Here is a 13848-nt window from a genome sequence, read left to right on the forward strand (position 1 = left end):
CCCACAGTCCAAAGATGTGCAGGTTAGGTGGGTTGACAATGATAAGTTGCCCGTTGGTGTCCAGGGATGTGCAGGTTGGGTTATGGGAATATTGTGGGGTGTACGGGGAGAGTGGACCAAGGTAGAGTGCTCTGTCAGTGGGTCAGTGCAGATCTGATGGGCCGAATGGCCTCGTTCTGCACTGTAGGAATTCTATAAAACTACAATGGAAATTAGACAATGTAAGCAGCATGGTAGCATGGTGGTTAGCATAAATGCTTCACAGCTCCAGGGTCCCAGGTTCGATTCCCGGCTGGGTCACTGTCTGTGCGGAGTCTGCACGTCCTCCCCGTGTGTGCGTGGGTTTCCTCCGGGTGCTCCGGTTTCCTCCCACAGTCCAAAGATGTGCGGGTTAGGTGGATTGGCCATGCTAAATTGCCCGTAGTGTCCTAAAAAGTAAGGTTAAGGGGGGGGGGGTTGTTGGGTTACGGGTATAGGGTGGATATGTGGGTTTGAGTAGGGTGATCATTGCTCGGCACAACATTGAGGGCCGAAGGGCCTGTTCTGTGCTGTACTGTTCTAAGTTCTAAGTTCTAAGCAATCAGGCAAGAACTACGAAAGATTAAATTAATTGGCAAGCTCCCCTCGGCAGTCCATTGGGAATCCCTCCGGGAATCTATTGCGTATATGGGATGAATCCTGAAGCGGGAAATTGGGCCTGGGTTCTGGCAGAGACAGTGGGTCAAGATGAAAACTCTCCTTGTCCTGGGAGGAGAACAATAAGCCACCTGAACTAAACGAAGTAGACTAAACTCCTCCAGCACTTTGATGATATGTTTGATCTCCAAGCTGGTATTTTTTAGTATTGAGCTCAAAGGAAACAGGCGTTGATTCCAAGCTACTTACAGAGGGAAGCAACGATAAAAGAAACCCAACAAAGATTGCCGGGCTAGACTGAACCAAGGTTATGATCCAGACTTCCATTCAGGATCGAGTTTTACTTTAGCAATGTTTAAATGTAAGAGATGCATATAAATGTCCATTCCGATGTGCAAATTATTTAGCTTATCCAAATTAAAATTAAATTATAATGTGATTCCCAGCCCATAATAAACCAGACTGCTAAGTAACTCTTCTCTTATATCGTTGTGCATTCATTGGGTTATTATTTCATGCTCTTCTAGGTTCTGGAGCTGCAGTACATTTTATAGCCTTCTGATTTTTATTGAATTGTACAAGTGAGACCTGAAATGATGTTAGTCACTTTAATCATTCATACCTCCTCAGGCAAGGACAGGTGTTGATCCTTGTAGGTGACTTACATTTTTAAATTTTTTTTTACTTATTACGGACTACTGCGCCATTTTTCAAATTTTCAGCACCATCTCTGGAAAGGAGGGCGGAAATCCCAACTCCCACGGCAATTTATCATTTCTGAATTGCTTTACGACCTGTTCCCCCGGAGATTTGGGACTGCCAGCAACCAGGTTAAATTTCTTGTTCAGTCCATTGATCTTTATTAAAGCCTCATTCCCAACAAATTCCTTTTGATCAGGAGCACCATCTGCACTGCCATTGCCCCCCCCCCCCCACTCCCTGCACCGCCACCCCCCCCCCCACTCCCCAAAATCATGAGCCATGTCTTCAAACTGTAATGAAACATTGAAGTGAAAGGCCTCAAGTTGGATTGCTTCCCACGTGTAAACAAACTGATAACAGTCCACAGGATCCTATTCATGCTAAATTAAATGTATTAGCCATCTTTGTGATGCACCGAATGCCAACAAAGATAGTTTCATGAATAAAGTGACCTAAATATGGAGCGCTTCCAACATATGAATGTCAACAACTCGCAACAAGACCATCTCCAAACCCGAGAGTTATTAACCAGCGTCTGTGGTGGCCACATGGTTTCTGCAGCTGTCGATGGGTCTGTGGTGGCGTGGTCCTTGCACCTAATAAACTGCTATGTTCATTCAGAACACTAACAACCGACCAGTTTGACCAATGCCTGCTCTATGTATTTTGCTAACTGGTCAAGCCGGGTGAACTGGAAGGCCGAAACTCGTCTCTTTGTTGCCATGGATGGCACAGTTTTGGTGCTGTCTTTGGAAGGCATTGGCTAGCTTAAGTGGTGGTGGAGGGCAGTGGAGGCCTAAATTCAGAGCTCCTGACAGAGCAGGGTGGCTGAGAGAGCATAGCAACAGTAACAAGGACATTAGGTTTTCAGATGCCTCGGTGGACGTGCTGCCAGCAGAAGTCGTGAGGGGTCATCCAATGGGTACTGAGAGCAGGAGGTTACATGTTGTCTAGAGGAAGGTGTGGAGGCAGTCAGTATGTATGCTACCAAACTAAGTCTCAATGCCCTCACAAGAGTGGTCAAGGTGATTAAAGGCACTTGTGTCAACATCAGAAGAGGATGGCCGTGTAATGGCAGTGTCACTAATAATCCAGAGGCCCAGACCAATGCTCCGGGGGCATGGGTTCAGCTATGGCAGCCGCTGGAATTTAAATTCAATTAATAAAACCTGGAATTAAGAGCTAGTTTTAGTAATTATGACCACGAGAGCCATCTGGTTCAATAATGCCTTTTTTTAGGGAAGGCAATTTGCTATCCTTACCTGGTCTGGCCTATATGTGCCTCCAATATGTTTGACTCTTATCTGCCCTCTGGAATAGCCTGGCAGGTCAGTCAGCCAAGAAATGCTGACGAGCTACACCCTTAACCCATGAAAGAATTCAAAAGTCCTCTGCTACCAATTAACTCTTCACTCAGCCCAGAGAGAGTAGGCATTGTAATTAATCCAGATTTCCAAAAGGCCTTCGACAAAGTACCACATAATAGACCAAAGAATAAAATCAGAGCGTGCAGAGTTAGGGATAAGTACCTTGCTGGCCGCAAGATAGAAAGCAAAGAATAGAGGTAAAGGGTAGTTGTTCATGGGGGCATCAGGTAGAAAGAGCAGGTAGAAAGCAGTGGCATCTTTAGACTTTGAAATCAGAAACAGAGGGCAGGGTTTTTCAGCTCCTCCTGCTGGTGACATTTTCCAATCCCACCAAATTGGACTCATCCAGCGGGTTCCCCGGGGTAGATGAGCCTTGTAGACCCTTTGGGAATAAGCCCGTGGACTTTGGCAGGACCGGAAGATTCTGTCGTCAGCCAATGACTCATTGCATCAGCCACGGGGTAACACGACCCGGGAGCGCAAAGCCAGGCTCAAGGGTTATTTAAAAAGGAATAGAATTGAAAAATAGAGAAGCTATGCTTGTTAGGAAGTTGGGACAAAATGAAAAGTAAAGAATTGAATTTTAAAAATCAGATAGGAATTCAGCTGCACTGAGGACTTGTGAGGTACAGGTTAGCCTAGTAGCACAATACTTTGTTCATCAAAATGGAGGCTAATAGTCTAGGGACCTAGGTTATAGCCAAGCCCAGTTGCAAAGGAGAGCTCTCTGGAAAATCAAGCTGCTGTGCAGAAAATAAAGTGGAAGATGTCTGACTGTACTAGACCGCATAAATTCTACATCTAAACTAGAAGAAAGCTTCCCAAAAGAAAGCTACAGGTCCGGTGTGGTAATTATCAGCTGGATCTGACTCATTATGTTAAAACATTTGGGATGTTGTTTTGGGGAAGTTATATTCTCGAAGTTTAGGAAAGTATATAGATTTGGGCAGCACGATAGCGCAAGTGGATAGCACTGTGGCTTCACAGTGCCAGGGTCCCAGGTTCGATTCCCCGCTGGGTCACTGTCTGTGTGGAGTCTACACATCTCCCCGTGTCTGCGTGGGTTTCATCCTTCAGTCCAAAGACGTGCAGGTTAGGTGGATTGGCCATGCTAAATTGCCTTTAGTGTCCAAAAAGGTTAGAAGGGGTTATTGGGTTACGGGGATAGGGTGAAAGTGAGGGCTTAAGTGGGTTGGTGCAGACTTGATGGGCCGAATGGCCTCCTTCTGCACTGTATGTTCTATGGATTGGGGGTGGGGTAATTTTAGTATACTGTCTGGCTAACTATTATTGTAGTTAATTGAAATGAAAATCGCTTATTGTCACGAGTAGGCTTCAATTAAGTTACTGTGAAAAGCCCCGAGTCACCACATTCCGGCGCCTGTCCGGGGAGGCTGGTACGGGAATCGAACCGTGCTGCTGGTCTGCTTTAAAAGCCAGCGATTTAGCCTGGTGAGCTAAACCAGCTAATTGCAAAAGTTGTTCTTTACTGTTGGCTTTCTTGCTTTGTGTTTTAGAGTTCAATAAACGTTTTAGATATTTGAATGATTCACAAGAGTGAGTGACCCCTTCCCTTTTCTCACAGTTTGTTCCAAATCGCAAAAATCAATATTTAAGCACCGGCGTTCCAAGTTCTCCTTCTGGGATTTTGGGATGCCCTCACATTGAACATCAGCCGAGTTCTTCTCATGCTAAACCTGAAACTGTCATGGGAGTGTCCCTTTAAGAAAGGTTTTTGTCTTATCACATGACTTCAGTGATGTCATTGTGTGGGTGGAGCTGGGCTGTGGTTCTGAGAGTTTTTGCTTTGAGTTTTGGACTGGTTTGAACTGCACAGGTGGAAAGAAGTGTCTCTCGACCTTCATTTGAAAAGCTTTTTCCAGACTACTTGGTAACTTAAAAGAGATAATTGCTTTCTGGAAGGAATTCAAACCCATTGTTTGAAAAGACGAACAGAATATCAGTAACAGTCTTATACCAGTAAGAAAGCCTTGTGCTGGGCCACACCTTAGAAATGGGGTTTCTAGTTTCTACTTGGATTTTGTAATTGAATTGGAACAGTTAAGGGGGAATTCATTAAGGGTTACACATAGATTACTGTAGCTGTGTGGGGTCTTTATAAAAATTCTTATTGTGTGTGTTTATACAAATGTTAACTAAATTCTCAGAATAAAGCTTGTTTTGTTTTGATTAAAAGCACCTAAGAACTGGGTTGAATAACACCGGAAAGGCAGGCTCTTGTGCTCATCGTAACTAAAATCAATAAACAGTTATAGGTCAGGTGAACTCCATAATATACTTTGGAGTTTTCTGAACCCTTACCCATAACAAAATGAACCTGAATTGAACCTTGTTGGGGCCACACCTGGAGTACTACATAATGTTCTAGTTGATGTTGTATTGAAAGGGTATAGCAGCACGGCAAATGAGATTTACAAAGTTACAAGGAACAGGTGAAAATACCTATCAGAGGAGGATGATGAGTTTCTTTAATCTTGGGAGGGAAGGCTCATGGGTGAACCAATGGAGATCTTTAAAATTAAAAAAAGCTTTTGATAGACTAGAGGCAGAGAGAAGAGAAAATACTTCCTGCCGTGTCCAGCTTGTAGCTTCTCCTACCGGGAGATCGTCTGTCATGGTACGTCAAGCCTGTCTGTCTTAGTCCATCCTCACATACACACTCTAACTCAGCTTCAACTACTCTGTGATGCCCACCAACTTTGCCTAAGTCAACCTCTGCTGCAATTGTCCCTCTGGAAGAAATCTCTGTAGCTTTTCAGCTCTGGTTAAATGGCCGAAATACTTACATTGTCTTCTCTTTGGATGTCACTTTTTAAAGTTATTTTTCTTCTTGCAATTTTAAGCCCCTCTTCATTTGTCTTATGATGTATATATGGAATGTTTAACATACGTCTTAGCATCCACCTTTCAAAGGCCTCAATTTTCATTCACAGATCTTTATTTATCGTCCAGGTTTCTGAGGCTTACAGGAAATTGGATCGAATGCACCATCTTACGAGGCTATTTCCTTGTTACAAGCTTGAGCTTTCTTTTGTTCACAAATCCTTCACCTTCACAAAGTTACTTCTAGCTATCTCCATCCTTTTTCTCACTTTGGCATCAGGTCCACCATCTTCTGTTAACACTTGTCCCAAATAGACAAAACCGATCTACTTGTTCCAGTGTAACACCATCCACTTCAATCTTCACTCTCTCTTCTAATGTATATGTTCTGACTACCATTACTTTTGTCTTTTTGGTATTCAATCCATATTCTAAACTTCAAGATTTTAGTTGATCTCTGATGTATTACAGGGCTTGTATTTGATTCTGTAATTAGCGCTATGTCCTCAGTCTACCACAAATTTGTTATGTCCTTGCCTCCATTTATTATCCCTGGAAGTATACCTGACCAGAGTCAAACTAGAGGCCATCAATCGAACATTGTCACCAAAACCTCAAATAGAGAATTTTGAAAATGTATCCAGAGAATGATGAGAATATGGAACTTACTCCCACTCTAGCAGGAGCTGAGGTGAATGGCGTAGATGCATTTCAGAGGAATCTAGGTAACATCTGAGGGAGAAAATATATGGGCGGCACAGTGGTTAGCATTGTTGCCTCAGGATCCGGGTTCAATTCCGGCCTTGTCTGTGTGGAGTTTGTACATTATGCCCGTGTCTGCGTGGGTTTTGTCCGGGTGCTCCGGTTTCCTACCACAGTCCAAAGATGGGAGGCTGAGGTGGATTGGCTGTGCTAAATTGTCCAGAGATGTGCAGGTTAGGTGGAGTTATGATATTATGGGGATAGGGCGGGGTAATGGACCTTGGTAGAGTGCTCTTTCAGAGGGTCGGTGCAGACTCGATGGGCCAAATGGCCTCCTTCTGCACTGTCTGAATTCCGTGATTCCAGAGAGGAATGGAGAGTTAGGCTGAAAGAGTTTGATGAGGAAACAATGGGAACTGTCTCAGGTGGACCATAAATTTTGTTACGGATTGGTTGGACTGAATAATGTGTTTGCTATACTGTACATTCCATCTAATTCCCTGACCCCTCATACATACTTTTCTCTCTCAGCATGAATGTAAATGATACATGAACGATATTAGCACAATCACAGTCTGAGTATTGACACCATGGACATTGGATGAGTAATGACTGAGCGCTGCAATACAGACATTGACGCAGTCATTTGTAACACAAAAGGGAAGTATCAAGACATAAGGTTACCTCTGAATCCTGGCCAGTTTCTCCTTAACTTCGATTTTGGTGCGTCAAACCTCATGTAGGCCGCAGTTGCTGGAACGTCCTGCTCAGCTCCATCGGATTGGGGGCTTTCCACTGTACCATTCTCCTTGGGGAATAATGGCAGGAAATGCAGCTGTCATTCCAAAAACTAAGATGGATTTTCTGTTCAGGGCTATTTAGCCCTGGGAGTGAAGGAGCAGAGCTCTCACTAATACAATGTCAGCAATTATCACAGTCATCGCAGGTACTCACTCCATCATTTCCTGGCTGGTGAAAATTTCCACAGGAGCATGCATTCTAAAATTGGTCCTTTCAACCTTATTCAAACAGGGCAAAGACGAATTGGCCTATTTATTTCTGACCTTTAGCATTTAGCCTTTCTTAAAACTGAAATGAAAATCGCTTATTGTCACAAGTAGGCTTCAAATGAAGTAACTGTGAAAAGCCCCTAGTCGCCACATTCTGGCGCCTGTTCGGGGAGGCTGTAGAATTTGCTGATTCGATGTGACACAATTCTTGCTTTCAAGGGAATTAGGATTAGGCGCGGTATAGCACACACAGATGATAGCAAGTCTGCAGTCTGTTATACAAACCCTTTGAGCTTTACACCCGTCACTTCAACGGAAATAAAAAATGGGCTGATGTGTAAAATGAACTGTTAGCTCACAATCACCCAATTTACGCTATCGTACAAAGTCAGGACCCATTCCAAAGGAGCTTTGGAGATTCCTGATATCCCCAATCTCCTTCAGCATGCTGGCTCAGTGATTTTCTACTTTAACCTCATTGGATTTTTGTAATGCACTGTCCATTTGAATATTTATCTCCATTTGTGATTCTTTCACATCCTCCCTCGGTACTCCTCCAGTCCTACTTTCAACTTCCTTTGTAAAAAATAGATGTAAAACATTTATTAATAATCTCCACCATTCACTTCCCCTCAAGTACAAGACGGCCCCTTTCATCTCTAAGTAGTCCCATACCTCTTTAAAGAACCTTTTACGGCTTGGATGCAGTTTTGAGACCCCCACCCCCAGTGAAAAACTTCCCCATCTATGAGCGTGAGTACAGAAACATGGCTACGTGGCTTTAGTCCAGATTTTCTGACCTTCTGCTACAGTGTGAGGTTTCTAACCGTTATTTTTGGCACTTGACTGAAAAATAAAACTGGATTTAATGTTATAGTGGGATTGGCCAACCCTAGATAACTGTAGGAATGGATGGCGAACCCCCCTCCCAACTTTCTGTGAACATAAAGAACAAAATAAAGTTTTGATGAAAGTTCATGAGGAAAGATTTTTCCTCTCCAATAGATTCTGCCTGAACTGCTGAGGGTTTTCAGCATTTTGTGCTTTTCTGAAAGGTAAAAACAAGTTCAAGGTCAGTTTGGCTGAAGTTTTGCAAAACTCATTTGGGGATGTGGGTATTGCTGGCTAGGCAGGCATTTATTGGCCAACCCTAGTTTCCCTTCAGAAGGTGGTGGTGGTAAGCTGCCATCTTGAACCGCTGCAGTCCCTGAGGTGCTGGTACTCCCTCTGTGCTGTTAGGGATGGCGTTCCAGGATTGTGACCCAGCAACAGTGAAGGAACAGCAATATATTTCCAAGTTGGGGTGGTGAGTGAATTAGAGGGGAACCTCCAGGTGGTGGGGTTCCCAGGTATCTGCTGCTCTTGTCCTTCTAGACGGTAGTGGTCGCAGATTTGGAAGGTGCTGTCTAAGGATCCTTGACGAGTTGCTGCAGTACATCTTATAGATGGTACATACAGCTGTTACTGTTCGTCGATGGTGGAGAGACTGAATGTTTGTGGAAGGGGAGCAATCAAGTGTGTTGCTTGTCCTGGATGGTATCGAGCTACTTGAGTGTTGTTGAAGCTGCACTCATCCAGGCAAGTGGAGAATAATCCATCACACTCCTGGCCTGTGCCTTGTAGATGGTGGACAGGGGTTAGGAGGTCAAGAGGTGAGTTACTCGCTGTAGGATTCCAAGCCTATGGTAGCCACAGTATTAATATGGCTAATCCAGTTCAGTTTCTGAATAATGGTAACCCCCAGGATGTTGATTGTGGGATGTTGAAGTGATGCAAATGATGTGGAAGTGAAGCAGTGAGGAGCCAATTCTCCGTTACGAAAGATGCTGGTGTAGCTTTAGATAGCTGATCAAGTTTAAAAAACAATCCAAGAAATGAAAAAATGAAATGAAAATTGCTTATTGTCACAAGTAGACTTTGTTTTGTTATGCTCTTGACATAGCAAAAGCTGCTTCTTTGGTGTGCACTCTGACAAAGGAAGGTTCAGGCTTGGAGATAGCTTTACCACATTTATTAAACTGTTAACAATTCTCCTACTTGGATTCGACTCTCCTGTTAATCCTGCTATAGCTACTCTGACTAACTAACCAGTCTGCTACAATCCACGTGGTGGGTGTGATGTGTTTCAATCAACCCTATCTGTACTGTCTCCGCTGGAAAGAGGAAGATCATGTGTGCTGTGTCCTTATATATGGGTTGGTGTAATGCCCCCCTGTGGTAGTGTCATCTCTGTGTATGTCTTGAATGCCCATTGGTCATGTCCTATCTTACTGACCTATTGGTTGACTGTCTGTGTGTCATGATGTCTCTGGTGCTCCCTCTAGTGTCTAGCTAGGTGTAGTGTGTTCACATTAACCCCTTGTGTATTTACAGTGTCCTAGTGTATGTACATTAACCCCTTATATATTTACAGTGATGCATATCACCACAGGCTTTAAATGTGGTGCCTGTTCGGGGAGGCTGGTACAGGAATTGAACCGTGCTGCTGGCCTGCCTTGGTCTGCTTTAAAAGCCAGCTGTTTAGCCCTGTGCTAAACCAGCCCCTGAACCGCAGAATCAGTGAATAGTACAGTGGAAGCACGGTAGTACAAGTGAGGAAGCACGGTAGCACAAGTGGATAGCACTATGACTTCACAGTGCCAGGATCCCAGGTTCGATTTCCCCACTGGGTCACTGTCTGTGCGGAGTCTGCATGTTCCCGCCGTGTCTGCGTGGGTTTCCTCCAGGTGCTCCGGTTTCCTCCCACAGTCCAAAGATGTGCAGGTTAGGTGGATTGGCCATGATAAATTGCCCTTAAGTGACCAAAAAGGTTAGGAGGGGTTATTGGGTTACGGGGATAGGGTGGGAGTGAGGGTTTAAGTGGCTCGGTGCAGACTCGATGGGCTGAATGACCTCCTTCTGCACTGTATGTTCTATGTTAGGCCAATGTTACAGAACAGAGGCAGGCCATTCGGCCCACCGAGTTTGTGTTAGCTCTTTTGAAGAGCAATCCAATAGTAATATAAAAGCAAAATACTGCGGACACTGAACTCTGAAACAAAAACAGAGAATACTGGGAAAACACAACCAGTCTGGCAGCATCTGTAGGGAGAAAAAATGAGTTAACGTTCCAAGTCCGACTGACTCTTCAACAGAACAGAAAAAAGAGGGAAAATATGGGCCGGGATTCTCTGACCCTGCGCCACGTTGGAGAATCCCCAGTGGTGAGGCACGAATCCCGCCCTGCCGCCACAACGCCGGCTTCCTTATTCTCCGGCGCCATTTTCCGGGTGGCGGCGGGAATCTCGCCACGCTGGTCGGTGGCTGTTGAAAGTGGCCCTTCCGGCGATTCTCCGGACCCCGATGGGCCGAGTGGCCATCAAGTTTTGGCCAGTCCTGCCAGCGTGAATTACTCACCTCACACACGGCGGGACCTGGCAGGTAAGTGTGCGTGGGCCGTCCTGGGGGGGGGGGGGGGGGGGAATCCGACCCGGGGAGGGGCCTGGCCTGCGATCCGGACCTACTAATCTGCGGGCGGGCTGGTTCCATAGGGGCCTTCTTTCCTCTGTGCCGGGCCCCTGTAGGGCTCCGCCATATTGCCTGGGGGCCGACGTGGAGAAGGGAACCCCCGCGCATGCGCGGAAATACGCCGACCGGTCCGCGAATGCGCAAACTCGCGCTGGCCCTTTGTTGCCGGTTGGAGCTGTGTGGACAACTCCGGCAGCAACCTAGCCTCCTAGAACGGTGAGTATTCCTCACTTTCGGGGGCCGTTGATGTTGGAGTCGTTGGTGCTGATTTTCCCGCCAGCGTGGGGACATAGCCCCATTTTTAGTGAATCCCGCCTATGATGTTGCACCCCTTTTATATAGTATAATAGCCAACACATTTTCCCTCACTTTTAATTCGGAGCAAGAGTCAAACGGACTCAAAACTTTTTTTCTCTATAGTAATGTCCAGTGCTCACATTCTTGTCTTAATCTGTAACATATTGACCAAAGATGCTAAATTCAGCTGAAACCTGTCTTACCTGTTCTCCCTGGGTGAACCCAAATGGTTCATTTGTGAATACATTTGTCTAGTCCAAGCCATGCAATGATAAATGAAATCATTTAAAATGGCCAATCATTTTGCAATAGCAAGTCAGTCGCCAAACATTTATTAGTTTGTTTGCCGCTATAAAGTGCAACAAAAGAAATTCTCTTCCAAACAAAGACGATGCCCTTTGATCAAAAAAAGACATGGGCCAGTATTTTCCGGCCGCATCGTGGCGGAGCCTGGCGTGGCGGAGCCTGGCATGGCGGAGCCTGGCGTGGCGGAGAATGGCGTGGCGGATTTGCAGCCCAGCCAGAATTCTGCTGATTTCCAGCAGGACAGGACGATCCTGACACTGGGCTCGCCGGAAAATTCACCACAGGGGCCTCTTTTCGCTCCAAAAACAAGCAGATGTCAGACAGACTTCAACGGAGGCAGTCACATTTCCTCCTGGCCTTGCAGATGTCACAAAGGTTGATGGAATTGCGGATAGTGGTGAGGACTGTCAGAGGATACAGCAGGTTTTCGATCGTTCAGAGACTTGGGCGGGGAGATGGCAGATGGAGTTTAATCCGGACAAATGTGAGGTAATGCATTTTGGAATGTCTAATGCAGGTAGGGAATATACAGTGAATGGTAGAACCCTCAAGAACAGTGATTGTCAAACTCAGGGACGCGACCCGCGGGTGGGTCGCAGGCGGGTGCCGGGAGGGTCGGGGCGCCCTCCTTCGCGGCGGTCCCGATCGCGTAAATCCGCCGCAGCAGCCGGCTTTTAATAACGCCGGCTGCAAGCGGCCTTCAAAATGGCCGCGAACATGTGAAAGAAAATGCAGCCGCATTACGAATGCACGCCCGATCATCGGTGCACATGCGCATAACCGGTGATTGGGCACGCATGCGCAGTGCGGCCGCTTTTTAAAAATATGGTTGCAGCTTTTTTTTTACAAGTTCGGGGGGGGGTTCATTCATTTTATTCATTTATTTTATTCATTTTATTTTTTTTACAAGTTCGGGGAGAGGGGGTTTATTTGATAAAATTTTACAGAAAAAATTCAGAACTTTAGCCAGATGGAGACTCCATACTTTCCGACACCAGAAGGCTTCACCTTCATCCAACAGGTTCCATTGGAGGAGCGGGTACGAGGGCCAAAGGGACCCAAAACCATTTCCTCCATTTCTGTCAGCAGCAAACAATGTAAGAGAAAATGGTGGGTCGCGCAGGTCGGCCGGCATGGGTCGCGAAGGTCGGCCGGTTGGTAAAAATGGGTCGCCGGAAAAAAGTTTGAAGAACACTGCTCAAGAGTATTGAAAGTCAGAGAGATCTAGGTGCACAGGTCCACGGGTCACTGAAAGGGACAACACAGGTGGAGAAGGTAGTCAAGAAGGCATGCTTGCCTTCATTGGCCAGGGCATTGAGTATAAGAATTGGCAAGTCATGTTGCGGCTGTATAGAACCTTAGTTAGGCCACACTTGGAGTATAGTGTTCAATCTGGTCGCCACACTACCAGACGGATGTGGAGGCTTTAGAGAGGGTGCAGAAGAGATTTACCAGGATGTTGCCTGGCATGGAGGGCATTAGCCATGAGGTGTGGTTGAATAAACTCTCACTGCAATGACGGAATCTCACTGCAATGATGGAGGTTGAGGTTGAGGACCTGATAGAGGTCTACAAAATTATGAGGGGCATAGACAGAGTGGATAGTCAGAGGCTTTTCCCCAGGTTAGGGGAGTCAATTACTAAGGTGCGAGGGGCAAAGTTTAGAGGAGATGTACGAGGTAAGTTTTTTACACAGAGGGTAGTGAGTGCCTGGAACTCGCTGCCAGAGGAGGTGGTGGAAGTAGGGACGAAAGTGACATTTAAGGGTCAACTTGACAAATACATGAATAGGATGGGAATAGAGGGATACGGACCTAGGAAGTGTAGAAGATTTTAGTTTAGTCGGGCAGCATGGTCGGCACGGGCTTGGAGGACCGAAGAGCCTGTTCCTGTGCTGTACTTTTCATTGTTCTTTGTAAAGGGGAATGCAAGATGTTATCAACACTCATGGGAAACAGCATTCAAGAAAATTGCTGGGTGCCCTGAGCGATATCCTGTTTCACTCTTACAATGTGAGGTAAAAACTTACGAATCTTACTTCCTCTGTATTGACATTGTGATGGACGCGGTAGCCTGGGCCCTCATCCACATGGCTGGTGCCCTTTAGACATTCATGGCCGCTGCTACTATGGGAGGTATAGTATCTCACAAACTGTGTTCTTTTCACCAGCAAGTGCAACATGAAGCACAGCACCTCCATTCCGATTGAAATGAAGAAGAAGACAATGGTGTTTTTCCGCTCATCCGAAAGCAGGAGCTTGGTAAAAATTCTGCTGAGGGAAATGATGACACCAGCAGTACCTGTAATGGAGGGAATGAAAACCTCTTAGTGTTCATTGTTAATAAAAGGGAGAGAAATAGAACCATAGAATCCCTACAGTGTAAATGGAGGCCATTTGGCCCATCAGGTTTGCACCAACCTTCCGAAAGAACACTCCACCTTGGCCCCACCTTATACTAGTAACCTCTTAATCCCC

The 13848-nt window shown here is 45.8% G+C and overlaps 1 protein-coding gene across 6 annotated transcripts in view; it reads right to left on the minus strand.

Moving 5' to 3' along the window:
- LOC119978712 (equilibrative nucleoside transporter 4-like) overlaps positions 1–13848 on the minus strand; it is a 230429-nt gene that overhangs the window by 41209 nt on the left and 175372 nt on the right. For 4 of the 6 annotated variants that reach the window (XM_038820541.1, XM_038820543.1, XM_038820538.1 and 1 more), the window contains exons 7-8: positions 13401–13672; positions 6936–7059 (exon numbers count right to left, since the gene is read on the minus strand). In XM_038820541.1, the coding sequence (XP_038676469.1) occupies positions 6936–7059; positions 13401–13672 (396 nt within the window). The remainder of the gene's footprint in view (positions 1–6935; positions 7060–13400; positions 13673–13848) is intronic. The other 2 variants (XM_038820540.1, XM_038820542.1) reach the window with 1 other exon arrangement.

This window comes from Scyliorhinus canicula, chromosome 15, assembly GCF_902713615.1.
Source record: "Scyliorhinus canicula chromosome 15, sScyCan1.1, whole genome shotgun sequence".
Lineage (NCBI taxonomy): Eukaryota > Metazoa > Chordata > Chondrichthyes > Carcharhiniformes > Scyliorhinidae > Scyliorhinus > Scyliorhinus canicula.